We start from the raw sequence: 26,598 nt of genomic DNA, 5'->3' as shown, positions 1-26,598 counted from the left end.
AGCTTCTCTTATGGGGGACATAGCATCTGCTCTGAGATTATGTTGACTTTTATTCCTTAGTGTGGATAGCACTGCACAAAAATATGAAAAAAGAAAAGATGCTGACACCATCAGAATTATTTTCTCTCGCTTCACAAAGCTCTGTGAGTGTTGCCTCCCATGATTAGTAAATTGGTCTCCGTGTGCAACATCAGTGGAGTGCTTCATCACAATCTCTGTACTGCACTGATTTTATTCCACACTGTTTTCAAGGCCGTGTGTGCGTTAAAGCACCAAAGCAGATGATCACACACCACCCTAACACCTCTCCCTCTGCAGTCCTGCCTTAGCTGTGCACTAACAGAGGATTTTCTATAATCACATCACCTGTCTTTGTAATTGCATGAGGAGCCTTAACTTACTGTATAAATAACAGTGGATTGTTATGACAGAAGCAGGAGAGCACAACAGAGAAGCAGCAGTGAGTCTGCATTTGGTTTTGTGCTGTTAACATTGTTACAATGACACTTTTTATGATAAGATCCTTGTGGAAGCAGTTCTTGGCACTCAGCAGCCATCTTGGTAACCTCTCCAGGCAGTTTGTTTGGGCTAAGGCCACGCCTTAAGTAAGAGTGGAGAAAGCTACCAACTGGAAAAAACTGCACGTGAAGAATCAGTCAGCAGTCAAACCTGATTACAAATGGTAAATGGCCTGCATTTGTGTAGCGCTTTAATCAAAGCGCTTCACACTACATTCAGTCATTCACCCATTCATTCACACACTGGCAATGGCAAGCTACATTGTAGCCACAGCTGCCCTGGGGCGCACTGACAGAGGCGAGGCTGCCGGACACTGGCGCCACCAGGCCCTCTGACCACCACCAGTAGGCAAACATGGGGTTAGTATCTTGCCCAAGGATATTTGGCACACAGCCAGGAGGCAGCCTGGGATCGAACCACCGACCTTTTGATTAGTGGCTCTGCCACCTGAGCTATAGCCACCCCACAGCTAACACCTTACAACAGCTAAGGTGTTTGGTGGTTTGCACCAAAATTAGGTTTAAAAGTGTTTATTCAGTTCTGACATTACACCAGCACAGGACAAACAAATCCTACCACAGCGACTGAAGGAAATGCCATCTAATTCCTGCTGTTGATACAGGAGTTAGATGATGAAGAAAATTGAATATCTAACAATGATATGTAGATAGCAGTTAAACAACTCCTTGGTGGCAGAGCCCCTGGTGTTGATGAGGTCCGCCCCGAGTTCCTGAAGGCTCTGGACGTTGTAGGGCTGTCCTGGTTGACACGCCTCTGCAATGTTGCGTGGAGATCGGGCAGTACCTGTGGACTGGCAGACCGGGGTGGTGGTCCCCATCTTTAAGAAAGGGGACCGGAGGGTGTGTTCCAACTACAGGGGGATCACACTCCTCAGCCTCCCTGGGAAAGTCTATGCCAGGGTGCTGGAAAGGAGAGTTCGTCCGTTAGTCGAACCTCGGATACAGGAGGAACAATGCGGTTTTCGTCCTGGTCGCGGAACACTGGACCAGCTCTTTATCCTCTCCAGGATACTTGAGGGTGCATGGGAGTTTGCCCAACCAGTCTACATGTGTTTTGTGGACTCGGAGAAGGCATTCGACCGTGTCCCTCGGGGTGTCCTGTGGGAGGTGTTGCGGGAATATGGGGTGTCTGGCCCATTGCTACGGGCCATTCGATCCCTATACAACCGTTGCAAGAGCTTGGTTCGCATTGCCGGCAATAAGTCGGACTCGTTCCCGGTGGGTGATGGGCTTCGCCAGGGCTGCCCTTTGTCTCCGGTTCTGTTCATAATTTTTATGGACAGGATTTCTAGGCGCAGCCAAGTGGCGGAGGGCTTTCGCTTTGGTGGCCTCAGAATCTCATCTCTGATTTTTGCAGATGATGTGGTTCTGTTGGCTTCATCGGGTGAGAGCCTCCAGCTCGCACTGGAACGGTTCGCAGCCGAGTGTGAAGCAGCGGGAATGAGGATCAGCACCTCCAAATCTGAGGCCATGGTTCTCAGCCGGAAAAGGGTGGAGTGCCCACTCCGGGTCGGGGATGAGTTCCTGCCCCAAGTGGAGGAGTTCAAGTATCTCGGGGTCTTGTTCGCGAGTGATGGGAGAAGGGAGCCGGAGATCGACAGACGGATTGGGGCTGCAGCTGCAGTAATGCGGACGCTGCACCGGTCCGTCGTGGTGAAGAGGGAGCTGAGTGTAAAAGCGAAGCTCTCAATTTACCGGTCGATCTACGTCCCTACCCTCACCTATGGCCACGAGCTGTGGGTAGTGACCGAAAGAACGAGATCGCGGATACAAGCGGCAGAAATGAGCTTCCTCCGAAGGGTGGCTGGCCTCTCCCTTAGAGATAGGGTGAGAAGTTCGGCCATCCGGGAGGGGCTCAGAGTAGAGCAGCTGCTGCTCCACATCGAAAGGAGCCAGCTGAGGTGGTTCGGGCATCTGACAAGGATGCCCCCTGGGCGCCTCCTGGGTGAGGTGTTCCAGGCATGTCCCACCGGGAGGAGGCCCCGGGGCAGACCCAGGACACGCTGGAGAGATTATATTTCTCGGCTGGCCTGGGAACGCCTTGGTATTCCCCCGGATAAGCTGGAGGAGGTGGCTGGGGAGAGGGAGGTCTGGGCCTCTTTGCTTAGGCTGCTGCCCCCGCGACCCGGCCCCGGACAAAGCGGATGAGGATGGATGGATGGATGGATATGTAGATATTGTACTGTATATGTAGAAGCCAATGAACTGCTAGTGATGCTGGGCCCAAACCCAGATAAATGTGGAGAGTTGTGTCATTAAAGGCAAAATCTTCCCTGTTAACCCAAATCCCGACTTATCTGATATGGAAACCGCAGTCTTTGTGATTTGGCAAACGCTTTTGGTGCTGCTGGCCAGCAGGGTGCTGATGGAAACTGTGCTAGTCTTGGTTGAAAGCAAAGGAGGAGGACACACAAAGGGCACGCAGAAGATTTGTGTGACAGAGGAGAATTCACGAGATAGGCTGAGATGAAGGCAGATGATCTGCTATGGCGAACCATAGGAGCAGTCGAAAAAAGGGGAAATGCCCACATTGAATGTCAGCAACAACTCAGCTGAATATATCAGGGCAGCACTGAAAGTGGATAATATGTTTCCTGGTGAGACTGAGGGACAGGACAGTTACTATCCTTGCCACTATCATATTGATTTTCATGTAGGAGTCTTTGAGATCCTTCTCCCTGCCTTCATCTCCAACTATACTGAGATGGGCAGGTTTCCCACTTCATATGGGGCTACAGACAGACTTTTTTCAACTATGTTCTCTGTCCTATAATATGAGAGAACTCCACACTACTTACTTACTTCTCACTTAGCTCATTGTATTTGCTTAGTATGTTTGTTCTTCATTTGCCAAATGCCAAACCTGTGGCTTGCATAGTCATGTGTTTTAAGTTAAATATATCCACAATTTTAGACTCCCTATCCGCATTACCAACACCGACGTCCAATAGAAGAATACTCCCTGCCCCATATTTTGTTTGTTAGGGTCTTATGACCCAGGTATAAAGCTTGTTTAGAAGCAGTCAAGACGTCCACAAGGAAAAAAAACTTAAATAAGAGTGATAGTGTAACCCTGCTGTTGCTCCCAGCCTTCCTTCCTCTGAGTTGGAGATAAAAAATATCAATGTGTAATACAAAAACATGAACAAACACCACAGGTTATCACTGTGTTTTAGCAGTCCTGCATTTATATGTTCAGTATTCTTCCAGCTGTTGCAGAGTGTGCCCTTTGTAGTTGGCTTTGCTGCGCTCGAAAGCCTCAAGACATCTCAGTAATACACCAGAATTCAAGCTTTCAAGGTATGCAAATAGAAGCTATGTCCCAACACCTGCTCAGTTAATACACACACCTTGTTCGAGGCAAACATTGTAGTTTTGAGCCTGATGATGAGACAATACGTAATATTAGAATGCTAATGCCTCCTCTGAGACATTTGATTAAGACCCCTGCCAGCTTCATCAAACTCCTGCTAATAAGCTAATTTTTACAGGCTTTACTGCGCACAGATGTGTGTCTGCACATGTGGTTCTGTCAGAGGAGTCAGGCTATTTATAGAGCTGTGAGCTTACTCTCGCCTGGACTCTGACCTTGGCGATAGTGTGACAAATGACAAGCAGCATTTCAGCAGAGGCTGAGCCATTTTAACAATAACAGCAGGTCGGTGCGAGAGAAAAAAAAATAACGTCATCTGAACAGGTTTATTTTTGTTTGCCCATGAAATACCATTTCTCACTGCCTCGTGAATCACTGACAGCTACCGCCAAAGCCATGCTGGGGTCCCGAGGCTTAACATCTCAAATTGATCCAACGGGCAACAGGAAACGGCAAGCTTATACATGTTGTCATCTTATTGTATTCAGCATTATTAGCCCTGCCCTCAAGGACGCTGCCATTGGCCTTTGGTCCGTGCAAGATAATTCTCAATTAGTCACCATCCCCACTATATTGGTTTCACGTATACAGGGTTGATGACTCGCACAGCCAAGTGCTGAGTTTACAGAAGCAGAATAGAGTCAAATTAGTTCCTGGCGAAGCAAGAAAAGTGCTAAAAAGAATGTTGTTTGTATCCTCATGATTCATATATAATATTCAGCAAACATTTTCTGTACTAGTGATGACGTTTCAAAAGAACCATGAACAGTTTCCACATTATAGTGCACTACTGGTAAAAGGAAAAAAGAACAGAACTAAACCACCCTGTGGAAGGACAGTTTTTGTAAAGAAATCTTTTGTGAAAGTCATTTTTGTTTATCACCTCGTATTTCAAGAACCACTCTCACAGTTTTCACCAGTTTGATTATTTTCCTTCCAACAAGGCTGCGTGGATAGGTGAAATAGAAGTCTTAACAATTAATAAAGCCTTTGTGAAGCTGTTTCTGTAGCTACGTATAAAATCTATTCATTTAAAATGCTCAGTTGTAGTATGGCATCAATAGAATCGAGTGTCTGCTTAAATTCAAAAAGCCAGAATGTCAGTCAATGAATATAAACATAAAACTCCCAATGCATTCATTAATACATGGTGCTTTTTAATAGAAAAACAATGTTACATTCCACACACTAATGAGCTTTAGAGCTTTAATGTATATGATCTTTTGTTAACTTTACACTATGTATTCTCCCAACTGATTTAATTCACTGTGACTTGTACATAACTGTTCCAAACACATTAAAAAACAAAAACACGCAAACATACACAAGGCCTGCAATTAGCAAAAAATGCCTTTAATTTCAGTTGTGAAACCAAATACTACTGAATGCAATGTTGAATGGTCTTTTCTGTTCTTCTTCGCGTCACTGCAGTAAACTGACATTAAATTAAAGAAACTACAGTCTTGTGCATCTTCCTCAGTGGCCTGCATGTAACAGTCTCTGGCACATTAAAAACGAATGCAAATAGATGACTCTGCGTATGAAACCAACACAGCCAAGTCATCAGTTACAGCAGTGTAGCTCCAAACTGACTTGGCCTTCATAAGCGTTCAATTAAAGAATTAAACAGCTCCAGCAAAGTGAAATCATTAATGATGAAGTGGAAGAAATCTATTTTTAAAAATGGTTACTCTTGTGTATATACAGGAGTTCAGGCACATCAAGTTCTCCACTGGTTGTCTTCCAAAACCTACGAAAGTCTGAATAATTCAATCCTGTCAATAATGAACCTTGACAATGCTCACTCCAGCATACAGAGATACGTTTTCTTTCTTCTTTTTTTGGCTTCTCCCCTTAGTGGTCACCACAGAGGATCACCTGCCTCGATCTATCCCTAACATCACCCTGTGTGACATCAACCCCCTGCATATCCCGTTTAATTACATCGATTAATAGGAGACAGTTTCATTACACTTTGTTCATATTTGGCTATTAATGATACTTCCTTAGCACTAAACCATGTATTATGTAGCAGGAAGTCCAGGTAGAGTATTTCTTTATACTGTATTCACTGAAACTTGAATTATAGAATATGATTCAAGTGATTCAAGTGATCAATCTTTTCAGCTGTTTTTTTATTCCCGAGGAGTTGGCACAGCAGATGGATCTGCGGTTTGATTTGGCACTGATTTTACACCGCATGCCTCTGCTGATGCAAACCCTCCCATTTATCCGCGAGTGGGATCAAGGAGTACACTAGCCTGTGATCCCCTGAGGGTGGGCTTCTGCCTGCCCCGGTCTCCAGCTGCGGATCTTACACATGTAAGGCATGTTCACCACTACGCTGCATTTACAATCATTTCATGTCACATCATGTGAATGGTAGTTTAAGTTGGTTGTTGTTTAGCTTTGACTTTGCCCCACCTTTACGTATAAAATACTGGGCAGAAATTAAAATGCCTTTTGTTGTTGTTGTTTTGTACCATACTGTCTAAATTATTCAAAATGAGAAAGTAGGAGCAAAATAATGGATTTATTTTGAAGGTTTTTGTGATGTGGTTTTTGTTTGTTGGTGTACAACAAGAGAAAACAGCAGAGATTACTCACTGCATTTTTTTGTCATTTTTTTAGCAGATGTGCTATTATTCGCCAAGTCACACAGTAAACTGTAATTAGCTGCTGCGTTCCTTTGACATTTGTCTTTATGAACGGTAAACAACAATGACTCTCACCAGTTGAGATGCTGTTAATAATTGATAGGATTTCATCTAATTTCAAATTTAGGCTTTATAAAAACAATAGCACAAAACTATGAATCACTCAGTCTGACAGATATATTGTAAACCAGGAGGATCTCAAACTTTTTGGGCTGAGCAGTAAGTCAATGTCTCTCTATGTGTGGTTGCAATATTTAACACAAATTAGGCTTCTAATAATTTAGACTATTAGATGCTTTGCCTTCTATAACGCTGTCCGCTTGTGGAGGATTTTGTTCATTGAGCATCAGTGTGCAGCTGAGCATTGGTCATGAGTAGTTCCCATTTACTCCCACGTCCAGTTGCTTCAACTGTTCACCTGAAAACTGTAGATGTTTCACTCAGACGTCCCCTTTGTTCAGACGCTTACACCTAGTTTATGGTCACCACAGCGCTGTTGCAGGCCAGCTGGATTATCACTGCAGTCACGTTAGCCTTGCTGTAGACTTAAACCTGAACAATAGGTGTTGCTCCTCAGAAAGAACCTATATAGAGATCTAAGAAATTGCAAAAGGGAACCAAAGCAACCACAGACTTCTTCAGCATTTTTTCCAGAACATCTTGCCTTTCCAGGTTTGTTGTAGGATCTCTCTGTAATCTGACAATCTCTGAGCCCTTGTCCTAAATTAAATGGTGGTAAAAACCAACATGATGGTACATTCAAATGTGAGGATGACAAGAGTGAACATCAACAAGATGTCATTGTACCTGTTCTCGCAACACATCACTGGATTTCATTTAGATTCCACAGAATTGCTAATAATCTCTTCCTGGATGATCTTTTAGATTTTATCACAATCATCAGAGTTTCTTTTAGACCGAATCTATCGCAGAAAGGTGTTGTAGAGTTACGCCTGTTTCATTGATACAAATTGTTTCCTTCTGTGTGTATGCACTTTTTCATATTTGATCCTGTTTTACAGCTATGATGACAACAGTTTCACACACTGCTGTACATCCTCCCCGGCGTGTTTACAGTAAGAAAAACATCAGTGTATCAGAAGTGAAATATAATTAAATCTATGAAGGAGACATTTGACATCCTGTAATAACAGTCATTTTCTTTAGAGATGGGAATAGTCTACTGCGGGGCACATTAGCTTGGAGATTTATAATATACTTTTATATTGTGTGAATTTTGCCAAAAGACATTTAATGTTCTTCCTGGCTAATTCTAATCACTGAAGTCAGTGATGCGCAAAAAGAGAGCAATGACTGATTTTATTAGACAAACAAAGGCCTGGAGAGGATTAAATGAAATGCATTCATCTGGATTAGAGCGCTATATTGGATAAATCTAAGCTCAAACCACCTATAGTACGTGAAGGACACAGGACAATAAAGCTAATTCTATTAATCACCTTTTGCTTTGAATTTTCCGCACATATTTAAATGCAATTTTTTTGTTCATTTACATGGTGGACACTAAAGCCTTTGTCAGTCCCCAGCAGTCAAATCTCCAATCTCAACACAATTAGACACAGCTGACTACATTCCTAGGCACATTACACTCCGGGCTGTGGATAAGACTCCAGCCATTTCCTCCCAATTCAGAAACAAAATCTCATTCATTGGGAGAAATAAAAATTGAAAGGAGAGCCTGAATTAAGCAGCAATAGGAAGAGAAGCTCGTCGACAAGTAGCTGAATGCGTCTGGAGCAGGCAGGAAATTGTCTCTTCGTGTGGTTGAAAAGTGGCACTGTGTGGTTTTTATACCTATAGGGTCACATTGGAGGATTCAGCAGGCACTGAGCTATAAAATTGCTAGTTGAGAGGGAATTAGTGGGGATGGAGGGGTGGAGAGGTGGAGAGGGAAGGACAGCACAGTTGGGAGTTGGATGAAGAGGTGTGCAGCGGCAACTGATTTGATGATCTCACCCTCAGTGATGTTTACAGTGGCTCTCGGCTTGGCGATTACGATGGCCAATGTCTTGACAACAGAATAAAAAGGGCAACGGCCCGCTTTGCCACACAAAGACAAAAATATCCCGTCACAATAAAAATAAAGACAATGCCTACAGTGGAATATAGCAATTACCCTTTTAGGGTATTTTTAATTAGCTTAAACTGTTATCATCATCCTTCCAGACCCTGGAACCATGTCTCTCTGCTGCCGTAAATGAAACCATTAACTACCTGTTGTCCTAAATGTAGAAAATCTTGAATATATATTTTAACATAATGCACAGCTGACTTAAAAAGTATAAAATACATTTTAATGTTTTCCATTGTGTGAAAATAGAACAGAGCCTAGAAAAGCCCAGACATTTTTCTGGCCCTTCCTGCCTAGGGTGTCTCTATGAACAGACTGGTCAGGTCACTGTTAGGACGACCCTCTGTGATCCTGTGGTTCAACAAACTCCAGCTTTATTGTCTCGGACTGCAGCTGTCAATGTTAGTCCGTGTTCTGGAAGGTGGAGGTTCATTTTGAACTGGAGCTCACTGAGACTGCAGAACAGAAGACAGAGCAGACAATGAAAGTGGTGTTTGTCTACAGGAGGAAAGCAGAGGCCACAAGTATACATGGTATTTGTTAATTAATTTAACCTCCTAAGACCCGAACTCTTCCACGACATGCATTTTTAATTTCTCTTTGATATTTGAGCATATTGGGGCCCGATGAATGTAAAAACAAAGAATTACCAGATTTCTTTTTTACCTTATTTTTGTTTTTAAAAAGAATGAGAGCCACATATGAGGATACTCGTTTAAAATTTTGATAGAACAGTAGCAGTATGATGTCCTCGTAAGTGGATATCAGGCCCATGTAGGGCAAAATTGAGTATTTTCATCTAAATAACCCAAAATGTGATGTCCACATATGTGGACGCAGGTCCTAGGAGGTTAAAGAATCCTGGGCACACATCCTTTCACACTCACACATATGTGCTGTGTATACACAATCCTCTACAGCTACAGATGCAATTCTATGGGAAGCACTGTGACCTGTTTAGGGTGTGGAACAACTATCAAGCTTCCTACACAGCAAACAACATTGTCCTTCATTGTCTTGTCAAACAGCTCACGCAACCATATTTACCTATCAGGCATTGTTTGTCAGATTTCATAAAGGCTCCCTAAACTGAGTCGGTCCCCATAGACTGCAGCATTAAAATGTCCAACTTCAGAGCAGGAATAAGCATGTTTATAGTTAGCTTAGCTGTGGATCTCATCAGCTAATTGGAGTAATTGAAAGGGACCTTTTGATTGTTGGTGTTTTTTGGAGCATTTTTTATTAACATTATCTACCCACTCAATTCATGTATGCACCTTGCTACTATTAGTCAGCATTTTAGCAACCTCTCATCCAGATATGGACACTTTTAAAGTAAAAGCCAAATGTGATGACACAACGCTAAAATCGATACTTCTAGATACGTCTGGTGGCAACACACGGTACCAGGGTAAGCTGCATTTTGGCAGTGTTATGACCCCAAAACACATAGCAAGAAAAAATAAAAGAATACAAATAATACACTTTGGGTTGCTGCTACACATTTATGGTGTGGGATAAGATTTAAAAAGATGTAAAACTTCCTGTGTTCGCAGTCCTTTATGAGGAGACCATGCTTTCAAAAGAACACCTACTAATAGCTAGTGTTACGAGTGAGTATCACTGTCTGATGGCCTGACTCTTTCTTCAGAGGTTCTGTTTTCTCACTTCCACTGTACATTATTTCTATCTGCACTGCAGAAAGAAAGCAGTCACAATTCATTCTCCCACACGAGGTCACTTTTTAAAGAAAAGTCTTTGTAGAATTAAAAAAAAAGCTTTAAAGTCCATCCATCCATCCATCCATCCATCCATCCATCCATCCATACAGGGGTGCAGTGTCACTTCATAGCACAAAGGTCTTTGGTTTGAATGGATGGGCCAGCTGAGTCCCTTGCATGAAGCTCCCTCTGGCTTCCTCTCACAGCCCAAACAGATGCTTGTTAGGTTAACGGGTGATTCTAAATTATCTGTAGGCGTGAATGATCGTCTGTCTGTCTGTTGCAGTCCTGTGATTAACTGCCAACTTCTTCAAGGTGAACCCCTTCTCACCATCTAATGCTCCAAATGTCTCCAGCAGTGTTTGTGCTAAGTTTCACTTTATTTCCATCCATCCACTTTCTTAACCCCTTATTCAATCCAGAATCATGAGGGTTTTGGAGTTTATCCCAGCTGTCACAGGGCATCTGTGCATCCTCCACCAATGGACATCTTAATTTTAGAAACTACAGATTTCATAAAATAGCTTCTGAAGCAGAAAAATGCATTGCATCAGCAATCATTGTAGCTAATACTGGTTATACTGGTAATGCTGGTTGTTAATAAACACTATCCCCCCCCACACCCCACCCCTGCCCACTCACCTTGCCAATCTGAGCCATGGTCTGAGTAACCCTCATCACCCAGGCCACTCACACACAGACTCTATACCCAGACCAAGTTCTTTGCACTACTTCCAATCACTTTGTTCTCCAGTGCGTGCATTTCTCTTGTTTTGTATACATTTCTCCTGTTGTTTTACTATTTATATTTTATTCCTGCACAGTTGGCGTGGAGCACCGATAACTTCTTTGTACACGTACAATGACAATAAACAGATATTCTATTCTATTACTTTCTAGCACAGTGGTTTAACATAAAGACCCGGTGTCTGTAATTGTCAACAAATCACAAGATCATCATCAGTCCCACAGAGTGTGAGCTCAGGCTCAGCTGTTTCCTAGAACAGCTGTAGTTTTTAGCTAATTTTGCCCAAACTGGTGTGAGTAGTGCACTGTGGGGGGCTATGTTTCGCTACAGGTTAATCCTGATTTAATGGTCTCATATTTACAGCAGCAGCACGGTGAGCTATAGTGCCCATGTTAATTATAATGAATAAACACATCACCCAGTACAACAGTGAGGCACGCTGATGTGGTTTTAATAGGAAAAAGATGTATCAGACTCTGGAGACTCACATATGCACACACACTTGCTATTGTATTACAGTCACTGTTGTTTTCGATGTTCCATATAGGGTTTATGAACAGCAAGCGAGTTCCCCGCCTCGAATAACACCATTTAACTTCAAAGACAACTACGTGATATGACTGCAGTTAATTGCATCTTTGGATGTCGGTGACATCTTGAATCATGAAATGGCAGCTTGAAAAACAAGCCAAAAAAAAGAGTGTGACAGATGTCTGTCTGAGTAAGTGAGCTGTGAAAACTCCAAGGTTGACAGAAAAAAATGTTTGTGACTTACTGTAGCTCGCTATCAAGGTTAGTACAAGATTTCTCGACAGGAATCTATGGCAGAGAATGGATTTACAGTACTGCTGTGTATTTTAGCAGACTTCACAAACTGAGATTTACTCTTTAAGTCTGTGGATGGTTCGATGAATTAACACAGCATGCTCAGTGTTTAAGGGTTCGGTATGGTTACAGTTTGTGGTGGCGTCTAAATCCGTGCAGAAAGGAAGAACTGATGTGCATTTTAGGTAAGCCAAGCAAAGCCCTAACCAGTGATTTTTTAATCTAGTGCGTGTGTGTGTGTGTGTGTGTGTGTGTGTGTGTGTGTGTGTGTGAGAGAGAGAGAGAGAGAGAGAGAGAGAGACCGTTTATGTGTGTGTGGCTTTAATTGTGTTGTTTTTCTTCTCTCGAGTTAATTACTGTGACAAAGGTGAAAGTCACTCTCCATAAAATTCTGTGTTTCAGCTACGGGTGTCACGATTATTATGTATTGACGGTAACTGTGATATTTAGAAATGAAATATTGATAATGTGTACTGCTCATATGATAATATTGAGTGAGCTTTTTTGTTTTTTGATACTTTTTTAGGGAGGTGCAAGCTGGCATGAAAGAAAACAGGTGCACTTGATTTATAATAACAAAAGACAAAAGGTCAGAAAAAAAAAAAGAAGCAATCATTTCATCCTGATAATAAAATGTCATGAATTACCCATCACTATAAACTTAATGGACTCCTCTCTATTAAAACATAAACAACAAAAAAAGAACAATAAATTTACAGTGAGTCAGAAGACAGAGGAATCGGCACAGTTGCAGGACTGGGAGCATTTATCAGGTTTTTTTCGACTGCTGCTTGGAGCTTGAACTTCTTGTCCTGAAATCTGTTGTTTTCTAAAACAGCTGCAGAGATCGGTTTTTCACAACAATGTTAGCATGACTCAATAGCCACAAAATACAGCGGGTTGAAATAAACTGAAAATCTTTCTTTTAGTCGTTTAGAGTTCTGCTTCTGTTACAAAATGTCACATCAACCACATGTGACACCCTTTACCTGGTCTTAGTGTTCACTGCACTTCACACTGTACAGGTCTGTACACTTTCCTCTCATCCATGTTCAGTGAACATACAACGGAGAGTTGATAAATAGATGCAGTGGTCTATCTATGTATCAGTAGAGTGCTATCAATATCACCAGCCTTTCAGATGAGGCTTTGATTATCTTGCCCAGAGAGTGAAATCGATCTGCGACTGCCCTCAGTGCTTACTATAAGTCCTGGAAGTGCAGAAAACCTTGTTTGCCAGAAAATACTCCTGCACTTCATCTGAGCTGGGCTGATGAACTATTGCTGAGGAAAAAGCCCGACAGGAGCCAGCCAGTCAATATTAATGAGAACAAAATTAAGGAAGGAATCTAAAATTAATTTCTGTAGTTTGGTGTTAAAAAGAAATGAGACTGCTGGAATGTTTGACAGCTTTCGACAACGGATGATCTGATATCCTCGTGTTGGTGTTGTTCCCAGACCATCATGAAAATGTTGTTCCAGGTTCAACATTGCAAGTGACCAATCACATTGTTGTGACGTTATTCCTTTGCGCCCCAAGCCATTCGTGCATTTATGAAATTCCAATGTTGCAAGGACAATATCAATTCTGCTTACTGTTTATTAAAGGGTTACGGTTAGGCTTAGGGTCAGGGTCCGTTGATCGGCGGACAGAGGCGGTTTCACGCAGCTTAAGTACAGTTTTTTGTTTTACGCCGGTTTTTCCCGAAGTCGCAAAGGTATGACGTCACAACATTCTGATTGGTCACTTGCAATGTTGATCCTGGAACAACATTTAGTATGATGATCTGGGAACAACACCAACACGAGGATATCAGATCAACCTTCGACAACATCCGCAGATAGCCAAGTCCAGGTTGACACAAAGGCTTCCTGCACTGGTGACAACTGCTCTCAGACATGACAACACAAAGTAGAAAGATAAGGTTCTGCTAACAGCCCAGCTTCACTTTCTCATGCAAATATTTCAACATCAGGCACTGGCTGATCATCTCTTCTTGATGTGTACCCTTCGTATTGTGGCTTTGCAATATGTCACTCATGTTGCACACAGGAAAATTTCTAAACAATGACGCATCAACTATGTGGCCTAAAGCCTCAGTCACATAGGTCTAGAGACTGTTTGGTGACCCCTAGCAACTTCTGATCACTTGAGATAAATATATATTCCACAAGCAGGTTGCTGTATTTTGTCAAATGAAATCAGTTGCACAGGTGTTGCTAGTTTATACAGAAGATGGCAACTTATCAGCAGATACTTGCAGGTGTCGTGAAACTGTGAAATGTGCAATGCGTTCAAGTAACAAATTTCAAAAGGTACTAGTTTTACTTTACTTACATTTTGGTGTTGCACTATGGAAGATGTCTGCAAAAACTCACAAAAAGATCGCGGCCGTTGCAACCGTCTAGCTACCAAAGCAATCGCAAGAAAGTTTTCTCTGCAATATATACCTCTTTACAATCAGTCGCTCTTTATCAATCATTCAGTCTGGGATTGCAAATCTTTCCCAGCAAGTGATTGTTACCAGGTGGCTGCTGACTGGTCTCGAGACCTGTGTGACTAGAGCCAGAGTAAAACAAGTTATGTATGTTGCTTCATTTATTACTAACACATTAAATTGGAGGTATCTCCAGTTTCAGTTATGTAGCCTAACTTGACATATATAAAACATTCCAGCTTATGAGAGAGGAAAAGGGACTCAGATGTGTGACCTGTGCTCTGGAGTCCACTTCTTATCACACTGAGCCAGCTGACTAAAACAGTGAAAAAGGGGATATAGCGCTTGACTCCAGACAAGAAATGTAACCAGGCAAAAGACAAAGAGATACAATTTCCACAATGTAGACTCTTGAGTTTGTCTTCTTTATGGCAACAATTTAAACAACAATCCTTGCTTTGTAAGAAACAGTCTGACGTGACCACTGTTGTCTGTGGAAATGCCAAAATCAGCTAACATCTGCTCACCTACAGTGCAGTTTTTGCCATCATTCCATGATATTTAAACCATGTTTGCTGGGAGAGAATACGCAAGAAAGAAAGAGTTTGCATGAGAGAGTGTGCGTCTCCCAGGACATTTGTTGTTGTAATTACTTCTTTTGGTGCCTCTGTTGTTCAGAAGACAATCCTCTGGTTCACTCTCAAGTGAGATTGGTCCACATGCCCAGCACCACAATTATGGTTTGAGCAGCTCAGGCAAATTTACTGCATCTCAATTAGAGCGGAGAAAAAGTTGCCTGGGGTGATTTTAAAATTTTAGGGCTTTTTTAAGCCAGTGAAGAAAAAACACACATCTACATCCAACACTGCATTCAATAAAATATCAGGTATTAGTGGTGACTGAGATGTGTGCTTTACCTGCAACTACCCATTCACTCACAAGCTACCCTGTTATCACACACACAAGTAGAAGGTCTGACTGTTTCCTCTTCCTAATTCCTGCTATCTCGGGTTCGACTGCAGCCTGTCCCCTTGTCTGTGTCACAACTGATGACTCAAACTCTGTAATTGCCTTTTAATCCTTTCGAGGATGGAACATGTGTCAGCTTCAGCTAATTCAGGGCACCGGTCGCCTCGGGATACAGAGACAAGCTTATGACAGGAAGGTGGTGAGTGTAAGTCAGCACACAGGCTAGGACACTTTGCAGTGCTTCTGATTATGCAATGTTCAAAAAATAGCAGCTCTTCCTCTCTGTCCATTCGATTTGAGATTGAACAGCATGTGCTGAATGCAAATTCAGCCCAAAAGATGGAAAAATGTGATGCAAAACTCAAGCACTGCCAGCCAACCTGACACCAACCCAATGCAGAAATGGGCTGAACATTTATTTACCCATTTATATAATTGATATTTATATACCCATTTATACAAAATGATATCTTGCATTCAAATCATATTAACAATAAACCTAATTTAGCAGCATCTTTCAGTCTCTTCTCCCAATATTCTGTTTTGTTATGCCTTTTTTCCCTTTTGTTGAATCCATTTAATTTACCCACAAAGACAAAAATAAGATAATCCAAAGTCAACATTTAACAGTAACTAAATATTTGGTTTTGCTTATATTTTCACATATTTTATTTTATATATCTGATACAAACATTATTTCTCTCAACATAAGGCCGCACCTTGGAAGCCCAAAGGTTAACACGCATACTTTATAACCCCACAGGAAGCAGACCTTTGCTTGTCTGTGTAGGTTCTCAGTCATCCAGTCATGGCAGTCTAAGGAGCTTAGAAAGAAAACGACTGGACTTCTTTAAATTTTGTGAAGATGTTTCACCTCGCATCCAAGAGACTTCTTCCTTTCTGGGCACCGGTGACCTCAAGAACTGATGAAGCCTCTCTCCAAGCTCCTTAGATCACCTTTGTTTTATTTTTTTCTCTGCAGTTATTATCACATAAGAGGCAAATAAAAAAGTGAATTTTCACTAATGTTGGTGCTACATGTGACACTTGATGAGTCAGATAGGAATGTCATTCCAAGGAAAAACACCATTAGTTGCATTGGTTCATAGGTTATCCAAACATGATGCACAAGTTTTATGGTAAAAGTGAGACGAATGTCACTCCTTGGTTGTCACGTATGAGCGCTTGTGAAGAATTCCTTCTTATTACAGTTTTTCAGGGTGAAAGGGCAAATTATAAGTAGCACAAAGAAAAAAAGCAAAGTCGCTGATGCAAAAGCATTCCTTCTGCAAATCTCTGTAACAAAATTATCTTTATGGGAGGCTAAAAATTAGCTGGACACTAAGCAGTAAATGAAAAACTTCTGTTTGCAGACAAAGTTTTTTTCTGTGAGTTCATCATTATTCAAAACTAACAGTGTTTTCACATTATCGTTGCTATAAGTCATAGCAATTGATAAAAAACTGTCCCTTTCCTCACACTCCTGAACATACTAACACATCTTCTTTTCACTTCATTTCATCTCACACATCATCATCTTCCACGTGATCCTCTTTAAATCCATTTGTCATTTACACAACCGGCCCTGTCTTCTCACCTTCCCCCTCTTCTTTGCCTCCTTCACATTTCCTTTTCTTTGTCCACCTATGCTCACGAGTTCCCTTGCAACCTGTTCTTTTTTGTTCTTCCCTCTCTCAGTAACTGTCTCTGAGGCCACTGAAGCAGCAGCAGCAGTGTCCAGGACATTTTCTCCATTAGTGTGAATTACAGTTTCCCGGGCCACCGGATCACAGCATGTGCAAGCACACCTCTTAATCACAATAGGGTAGGCATCCTTTTCTCCTAACGCTCGCCTCTAGTACCAGTCACAGACAGCAACGGCTCCATTAACAAAGCCGAGGGGAACACTCTGTCTGGCCAGGTGCTGAGTCTATACACCCCACTGACTGCACAGAGTCTGAGCTGGCTACAGGGTCGCAATGAGAGGTCAACCTCTCAGTCAGCCTGTATTGTGTGTGTGGTTAAAGGAGGCTGCACAGCGTGAGATCAGCCAATGTCAAATGAGTCAGTTTGTTCTAAGATTGCAGTGAAACTAAAGAGGGATTGGCCACACTGTATGGTTTCACTGCCAAGACTGCTCCACTGCTCCCGTTCACAGTTGGCTGACTGCATGTATTCTCTTTAAAGCAAAGCAAAAATAGTTAAGATGTTCTGCCTATAACGCTTTTTATGACTATCAAGGTCAATCACTAAAAACATTTATTTATACAGTCATTATAGTCAGTGTATCATGTGCACCTGAACAAATCATCAGTCCAGAACATAAAATGATCACCATAGGACAAACGATTTCCAGTGTATAAGCTGCCAGTCTTTGAAACAGCACACAGAGGAAAAACACATAAAAATGAAGAAAAACAGAGTTGTCTCAAATCCCAGTGAACTGCTTTGTTTTCGGTCTTAACAGTCAGCATAAGAACGGCTCGTCACAACAGCACATAATGGCTTAGAGAGCCAGCATATCAGTCAGCATCTTAAAACACTTTAGTCCAGACCAAAGAATTTTGGTGGGCACAAATACCCATAAGGGGGGTCCTTCAGGAGTTGAATACCTTCTTTTTTTTTCTTTTTTGCATTTGAGCTGCTAATAGGAACTCTGATCAGATATAACAGCCAGCCAGTCGCTGATAATTCAATGTCACCTCATGTTTTACTTTCTTCCAATCCTGCTTTCATTTTCTCTCTGTGTTGCTTCACTGTGGCTTTGCAAGCTGAAAGGAATTGCAAGCTAATACTTTTCTGATGAGTGAAAAATCACATGCATAGTGCTTCTCTCATTGGCTACAGGCTCAGTAAAGCCTTCCCTTGATTCATTTCCCTGTGTTTTGTTCCAGTGTTAATGAAAATGCTAAAAGCTGCAGTGTACATTGCTAATTTTGGACTGGTCACAGTACACCTATGTCATGCTTATGACGGGAAAGTAATTACTCTAAGGGAATAATAAAAATGGAGTTCTAAGAACTAAAAAAATGTCTCTTGTTTCAGCTGTGTTGACACAGAAGTAGGAGGGGGCAAACTCTAACAGTTACCAGGAATAGCAGAAGGTCCTGCAGTCTGAAATTTAGTTGTAGCCCATTCTCCTTAAAATGGGGAAGAACAGAATGAGTTATATTGTTTCATTTTGGGGGTTTTGTTTGTTTGTTTCTTCATGCACACATTCTCCTTTTTGAAAACCTGATTCCTACATTAATGTTAACAGCATTGGAAAGCATTTGAGAAAATTCATAGAATTTAAGCCAAAGCCAAAACCACTCTAAAGTCAGCTTTATTATTTGCATTTTATCACATACACTAAGTTGCAGTCTGTAACAGGGACAATAGTTGCTACTACCTACACACACCAATAACCATACATCAGAATGACTAGCTGGATTATTAACATGCCAAGAACTATAATATATATCCACTTTATTGTAGGAGAAACCGAAATCTGTCAGAATCCTTTAAAAGCGACTATGTGTCCTTGGAAACAACAAAAAATCGACACATCAGTCATGTCTGTGAAAACACACATGAAGAATGAGATGATGTCTTTTCCCAGGTATTTTTTTTCTTCATGTATCTGAATTTTGAAAACTTTTATTTGGCTTTTTGCACAGATGGATATTTAAGAGAAGGGTCAGATTTTTGGTTATAGAGGTATTTTTGTGGTTCTTGCAAATTGCTGCAAATTGTTGGATGATGGAGGAAAAAAAAAACAAGCTGGCTGCCATCCTTCTGGACAAAATAATAGATATCTTAAAAAAGCAAGTGAAAAGCTGGAGAGTTTTATGGATTTGCGTCACACAGTTCCCACCAGTGTTATTTGTGTGGCTAGTTGTGGGGTTTTTTTCTTTTACTTTTTTCTCTTTTTTTGTCAGAATGACAAAACCACAAAAAAGAAAGAGAAAAAAAGGCTTTTAATGCAACAACAATGGACTCAACTGTGGTAAAGAGAGGCAGAGTATGAAAAGAGAATTGCCGGTCCTCCACTTTGCATTTAAAAAACAGCTTAGGGCCCACTTTTCTCCTTCACCCATTATTTAGAGACACCTTCGTCTTTTCCCCTTTTGTAATTCTCTCAGCATCTTCATGCAACTTTGATGAAGAGTTACCCTGTTAAGAGCCTGCCAAAGAGCTATACATACTCACTGTGGGTTGACAGTGCCTGGGACAGTAATAGCTTTGGCTCAGCTAAGGCACTACTCTCACCCCCAATGCTTGCAAACATGACGCCGGCCTGCTGCACAAATCTTATGCAATAGCTCCCAACACAAAGTGCTCGAAAAACTCACAGAGTGTTTTCAAACTGTCTTCACTTCACTGACATTTTTGCTCACAATACCATCACCTGACTTTGTGATTCTTACACACTTATATATCTTCATGCTGTTGCTGCTTTGAAGTCACCACTATGTTACTGAATGCTTTTAAACACGCCAGAAATGCCTTCATAAAAGCACCAACACAGTCAGCTTGCCTGCAGGCTTAACAACTTCTGGCATTTATGAACATATGGTACACAATATCATCCCTAATCAAATGAGTAGTCAGTGCTCACACATGAAATCAACAACATGAGTTTGAATTAGCCTGAGAGCCCTACTGAGTAGTATCCACTGCGCTTTAAGTATAGAGGATGGAGCAAAGAAAACTGTGAGCTGTCATACTTCACCAACATCTCATGAGGCCTTCTAATATTTCAGGCACAGAAACTCAATTATGAGGCCGAGGTTTTGATTTCTTAGAATAATAGGACTACATGACTGAATTCAATTAAGAGCACCCAGAATATATTTGGACCTCTCAGAGGAAAGCCCGGGGTGAAACAGATGGAATTTGCATCATTCATAGAACTGTTCATTTGTTTTAATTGAAAAGCAAACTGATGGATGAATAGAAAACTGATGGTGATCATTAATTGCAGCTGATTTAGCCTCAGCGGTTTGGCGCAAACCCACGTGCGTGGTTGTCAAGTTGCAGTCTTGATCTTATTGCCCTGAAAAAAAAAAGCATTGCAGTGCGCAACGCCACCTGTGTGAAGGTGCCAAACCGAGAACGTTTAACCCCTGCAGGCTAATGAGCTGATGAGAACATCAGGTAGAGCTGATGTGCGTCTTGCAGATAGAAAAATAAGCACATTGCGCTCTTTTCCCCACCCTTATAAAGTGATTTTTCCAGGACTGTTCTCTTTCAAGGTGTCGGGGGCAGCTGACAGGAGGCAACGGCTGAATTACAATGCGCCCAAGCTGCAGTGCTCCTCTCTCAATCTCTCCCCCTTCACTGACAGCGCGTGTGCCCACGGCGTTCAAGCTTTCTGTGACCCAGTCCTGACAGTTGACAATAAGCTCCGCGCACAGCTGGCGACGACACGATTAATTCGACGCTGCTACGTGCAGCACCCAACTTGAATGAGCCCCTTCGCACTGGAGCCACAGCCTCATTATCTGCACAGAAAGCTGATGCTGCTTGATAGGGGGAGCCGATCGGCCACTGAATTTTTACACATTTCACTTAGTGGATGTGGCCACAGCGGTGGCCTCTCAGCAGACCTTAAACCCTAAAGCTAGAACGGGCTGCGGAACAGGTTATCCCGCAGAGTTTAACATAAAGCACAAGGGTAAAGTGGAAGTCAAAAGAAAAAGCCAGTTGCCCACCTCATCCTGCTGCGGTTGATTCTGTCTCTGATTCGGCTGCTCCTTGGTAGCTGTCATTGTAAAACTCCTCGGAAGGGAAAACTTGGTCGAATCCCAAAGAAAAGCGGACAGAATCCCGTTTTCGGCGCAAAATAAGTCTGATGAGAGAGGCGGGGAGGGCAAGGCGCCGTCTTGTCAACTGCGGAATCTTAAACAGGAGTGGTGGAGCGAAGGGACGAATCCGTCACGATTGAATATGTGCGAGGTCTTGGCGAGCGTGTGACGAGAAGCCAACGCAGCCCTGTGCGTTCACATCAACCCCCCTCCGGGAAAAGGGAGGAGAGTTTCGGACACGCTCGTTTGCTGAAGCGAGAAAGACGGAGTGTTCTCACATTTTACCAGCCTGACACTTCTCCGGGGTGTCTGGCCTCTCTCCCTGTCTACTCTCAGTGATGTTGGTATTTTGGAGGATATAGCCCAAGACGGAATGGAGGAGGGGAAGGAGGAGGGGAGTGTTCAAGTGGTCTTGTGATGGTTTCCGGGGAGGGATGCTTTTGCAGGACCCAAGTTTCAAAAAAAAAAAAAAAAAAAAAAAAAAAGACAAAAAGACAGTGCGAGCTGTCTCGGCTGACGTGTTAGCATCATGTGCTGAAAGGTGCACACAGGAGCTGTCCGCGGTGCTGAAAGCCTTCCTCTTCTTTACTGTTGTGGGCGCGCGTAACACCGACCCACCTCTGCTTGTTATCGTGCGTTAAACACCGGGCATGGGCTCAGGGAGACGGCCGCTTTCCAGCCGCAGAAACCCGCTGCTTTTGTTATACGGGAGCCTTTCAGATGGCGGCGAGCGAGGAGCTTAAATGGTCAATAAAGGGAGGATTGAGCGTGGCTCACAAAAGCCTCGCCGCCGGTTGTTAAAATACGCGCAGGGCACGGAAACGATCGCGTCGGTGTTTGGAGTACTTAGCGGAGAAATGACACCTGTGAACCCGCCGCTATATCAAGCTCACCGCGGGGCTTATGAGAGAGCGAGGTCTGCTTCTGTGGTTAGACGCTCAACTTTATGGAAGCCGGGCAGGCAGAATGAGAGGCGGTGATATTAAGGCTCATATCGCTAACGCCTGCGCCAGACAAAGATCAATAGTTTATATCTGCGTTTGACTGTTGCTGAATTACTAAGCTTGTTAGGGATTGTGAGGTGAAATAACTCTCACGCACTCTGACATCTACCAGACTGCGGGCAATGGGTGGGAGGGAAGATGTCATGTGCTTCAGTACTGAAAGAAGTCTTTAATCAAACAAGTAATTTAAACAGGAATGTCAATCAAATATATCGACTAAAGCTATTAAGCATCAAGGCACAGGCTAAGAAAAGACGAGTAAGCTGTAAATCACTCCATTTCATCTTTAAAAGTGTTTAGATATTTTCCTGTTTTTTCTTGGTTTCAATCACAGTTAATAAGCTCGTGTGTGTGCGTGTGTGTGTGTGTGTGTGTGTGTGTGTGGCTGACTATTCCCCTTCCACCTACCACCATATGTTGTAGTTTGTGGCGATCTGAATAGTTTAGATCCCAAAACAATAACGGTGCTAAAAGTAGATATTTACCATAGGACCCTGGCTTCAGTCCATCTTCAGTGATTTTTATCAGCTGCTTTGAGGGGTTGATTTTTTTTTTAACCACACATACTTCTTCAAAGGCAATCAAACTTCACCTTTTTCTAGCATTTTGTGAATATTTTTTGTTTGTTGTTTCCATTTTTCACAGCTTTGATGTAAACTCAAAATTAAGCTCCAACAATGACGGAGACATGTGTGCATGGTGCTCTAATCATATCCCTGCTTTCACTCATTGACAGCTCGACATTCTCCAGGGACAGCCTCCAGATGTACAAGCATTCCTCTCAGACCTGCAGCAGTTTGAAACTGGCCCTGCATTACTGATTACCCTTCAAACTGTTTTCTATTCCACAGTTTCAAAAGAAAACTCACGGGAGACTAAAATGAATCACCAAAATGAATCAAAATATACTGATATATACTAAATACACTGCACTATACACTCCCCATTCTTTTTCCAAAAGAGATTCCTGCATTTGGTGTTTAAATGTTGTTGTTTTTTTAAGTCTTATTCTGATGTGATCGTGAAAGCCATCATCATTTTCATAAAATCATTTGGTGACCCGCCGTGGAAGAGTCTGTACTCAGATGTCTTTCATCTTTCATTTGTTATCCGTCTGTAGAACCGCAGAGATGATATCTCATTGGACAGGAGTGGAGTGGAATATAGCAGTGTTGAAAAAGTGGTCTGTTTGTATTATAATAAAGACACAAATCGATCTGCGTGCTCTATTTTGTGGACAGGAGTAATCAATCCACTTTGAAGTGGAAGTCAGTCCAAGTCAGCCTTCAGTTCCACATAGTGCAGCTACTGCAGCAATAGTATTAAGAGAAGCAAAATTGATCATTTACTTATCTTTTTTTCCTAAGAAAACAACAAAAACGTTCTGATATGTTTTTGTCTTATATAATGTAAACCCTATAGAGTGTAAATACATAAATAAAATTTCCACATTTAGATTTCTTTGTAAATTCTCTTGTTATCTCAAAAAGGTCTGGATTAACCTGTTGTTTTCCAGCTTTAAGCACGGCAGATCTGAACAGCACATCAATCAGTTTTCCTGTAGACTCCTGGTGGAGCATAGGTCCGCAACACCACGCCAGCGGACTCTGTTCTGGGAAGCAGGGAGCAGCACATATATGACCTCAAATTTTAAAAAATTAAATACATTTCTGGACAACAGAAATGTATTTAATTTAATGTCCTCTTGCCCCTGACTATTCCCCTTCCACCTACCACCATATGTTTTAGTTTGTGGCGATCTGAATAGTTTAGATCCCCAAACAATAACAGTGCTAAAAGTAGATTTAACATAGGACCCTGGCTTCAGTCCATCTTCACCGATAGTGATTTTTATCAGCTGCTTTGAGGGGATGATTTTTTTTTACCACACACACTTCTTCAAAATGTCTTTACAATTTTAAACAGTTTGTTTTGAATTTAATTGTTTCCACATTCCAGGATAGTTCCACGTTTAGTGAAGACCCCAGAATTTTGAAAATGTTGGCAATGTTACATCCACTTATTCATAAGAATTGCCAGGAAGTTGGGTGAAAAATCACAGTCCAACACTAATTGTGAACTTGTGTCTTGAGCTTCAGTCCGTTCAGCTCTGCACTCTACACCAGCTGAAGCGGACTTTGTGGAAACACAGATTTCAACATTCACTTGAGAAACCATTCATAAAACACTGACAGTGTTGTTAATTGGCATTCCATTAGTACTGTTCTTATATTACAATCACATTTCTGACTGACAGACTGCTGATGAATCTGCTTATCTCAGTCAAAACATCAGCATCTTCTCCGGCTGATAAAGAGTTCAGGAAACAAGCCTGATACTTATGTGTACTGCTGGCTAACAAAGCCTAGGGGAGCAAACTTTACTCCCACCTCTAGTACCACAGACCTCCAAAAACAAATGGATGTGGAAACTGAAATCAGCTTGGTTACTAACGTAGGTTGTAAGCTAGCAACACTTGCAAAAGCTTACAATCCTGTACCACCCTCAAAAATACTAAAACTCCTAAAATGCTGTGTATAGTTCTTAATACAGACACATGAAGCCCACAATTAGGAAAAAGCAAAAGCCTGACGGGGTGAATATTCCTAATTCAGGTTGATATGCTATGATTAGCAAATCCCTGCTCGGGGAGACGTTTAGCAATACTCATTTTCTTCCCTGTCACCACACATCTGTCCACTCAGGTTATTAGCTGGCAGGGAAAAACCCAAATGTCCTGGGGCCAGCCGTGGACTATTTTGGCCCCTGACATTCTGGAAGAGTTGCTTTCTAAGTGTAAAAGTCCAAACAGGGCATAGAATGTGGAATTTGCTTTTCAGAAAGAAGAACTTGGATTCACTTCCATCTCCAGCACAGTGACAACGCAGAGTAAATCCCCTGTCAAATATCTCAAGGAACTGGGAGAAATGCCAGCAGAAGACCTTCACACTCGCATCGAGGGCAGACTAAACATATCTCTCGCCCAAAACAGCGACGCTCAAATATTGACATGTTCTGTTTGAGCAGCTCTACCTTCAGAATGTCAGAGACGTGAAATTAATATAAAGTAAACATGCAGCGTAACAAACGTACAAACAGCGTCGGGCGGTCATCTGTGATGGTAGACAAAGGTTTCTGGGTCTGAAAAGAATTTGACATGATAATCATAAAATTAAAAAAAATCTGTTTCATGTTTTTTGTGGGTGTGTTGAGTGCATTAGTGGAGCTCACATTTGCATAAATTCCTCTTAACCTTTGCTTGCGTGTACCACTTTCTGAGGGAGACTAATGGAGTTTGCCTGTTTGGGAAGAGGGAGTGATGCACACATTGGATCTGCTTGGATGATGAATATATGCGATAACCTTTAGAAAATTGTTTAATTTAAAGGTAAAGGTTGGATCTAAGTTGGTTAGCCTCCATAAGCATCTTCAAAGTTTCTTTCAGCCTTAATACTATGAGTTTCTGACTTGGTTGGATGAGAGGATGAGATTGCATACCGCTGACTTCGAAACAGTAAATGAACACAGGATGGACACACTGCTTTTAAGGACAGGTTGCTGAGAAAGAATGAATTTTAAACCTGATGTGTTTGCATTTAGAAACCAATGGAAAGATGCAAGCAGGGGCAATGTTTCCCAGAAACGACAGAGTGAGATTTCCTTTTTTTTTTTTTTTTTTTTTGGCCTGTCCCGTTTGGCTCTTTTGCCATCAGAATTGTTGTCTAAAGGCAAAGAAAGATGCCCAACGGATTTACTTTACCAAACTGACCATCCCAGCCTTGCCGTAATGGTCCATTTGATTCACCTTTTATTGTTTATTTTATTTTCACTTACTGAATACGGGACAGACTTGACTGGGGGAAAGAAGGGGAGAAAGAAAGAGGGAAAGAGAAACAGCTGAGAAGAGGGACGGGGGAGAAGGGCAAAAGACAAAAACCAACAGAACGGGCAGAGAAAAAAAAAATGCATCTATCAATCACCTGGGTCACCTGCTGAGAAAGAAAAAAGAAAGCAAGCAGAAGAGAACAAGAGTAATAGAATAAACAACATCACAATGATATATGGGAATATGACAGTAAATACTAAATGTTAAACATTATTGTGCAGCACATAAGATCAACAGAACACAGTGTGCTTTGAGGTAGGAGCCAAAAAGGGTGTAGTTTGTGGGTGTGATCACCCGTGTGTACACCTGTGAGCATGGACGCGCTTGTTTTTTGTTTTTTAAAAGGTTCCTTCATGTAATAATCTGCTAGAGGGTGTGGGGGGGCCACAGCCCCGTCCTCCAGGGCGTGAAGCAGGTGTGGAGGAGATCAAAACTCCAGACATCCAGAGGCCCCCAGAACACAAGAGACCAAGGAAGACCAACAGAGGGGCAGCTGCGCCACTGTCCCGGAAAGAGCTGAGGAGAGTCCCAGATGAGGGCTCACTCAGCAGCCGCGG

At 42.1% G+C, this 26,598-nt stretch overlaps 1 protein-coding gene across 2 annotated transcripts in view; it reads right to left on the bottom strand.

Moving 5' to 3' along the window:
- The window catches only part of dpp10 (dipeptidyl-peptidase 10 (non-functional)), a 260,752-nt gene that overhangs the window by 135,291 nt on the left and 98,863 nt on the right, over nt 1-26,598 (bottom strand). The window contains exon 1 of one of the 2 annotated variants that reach the window (XM_086266230.1): nt 21,059-21,761. The exons of the other annotated variant lie outside the window; for it this stretch is intronic. Within the exon in view, the coding sequence (XP_086122356.1) occupies nt 21,059-21,115 (57 nt within the window). The 5' untranslated portion in view covers nt 21,116-21,761. Of the gene's footprint in view, nt 1-21,058; nt 21,762-26,598 lie in introns of those variants that run through there. 2 annotated transcript variants of the gene reach the window in all.

The sequence above is a fragment of the Aulonocara sp. 'chitande type north' Nkhata Bay genome, linkage group LG16 (genome assembly GCF_057382095.1).
Source record: "Aulonocara sp. 'chitande type north' Nkhata Bay isolate Kocher_YH1m ecotype deep benthic linkage group LG16, A_spYH_male_GT1.1, whole genome shotgun sequence".
NCBI lineage: Eukaryota > Metazoa > Chordata > Actinopteri > Cichliformes > Cichlidae > Aulonocara > Aulonocara sp. 'chitande type north' Nkhata Bay.
Note: the sequence above shows the minus strand (reverse complement) of the source record. Positions and strands in the feature narration are given on the sequence as shown.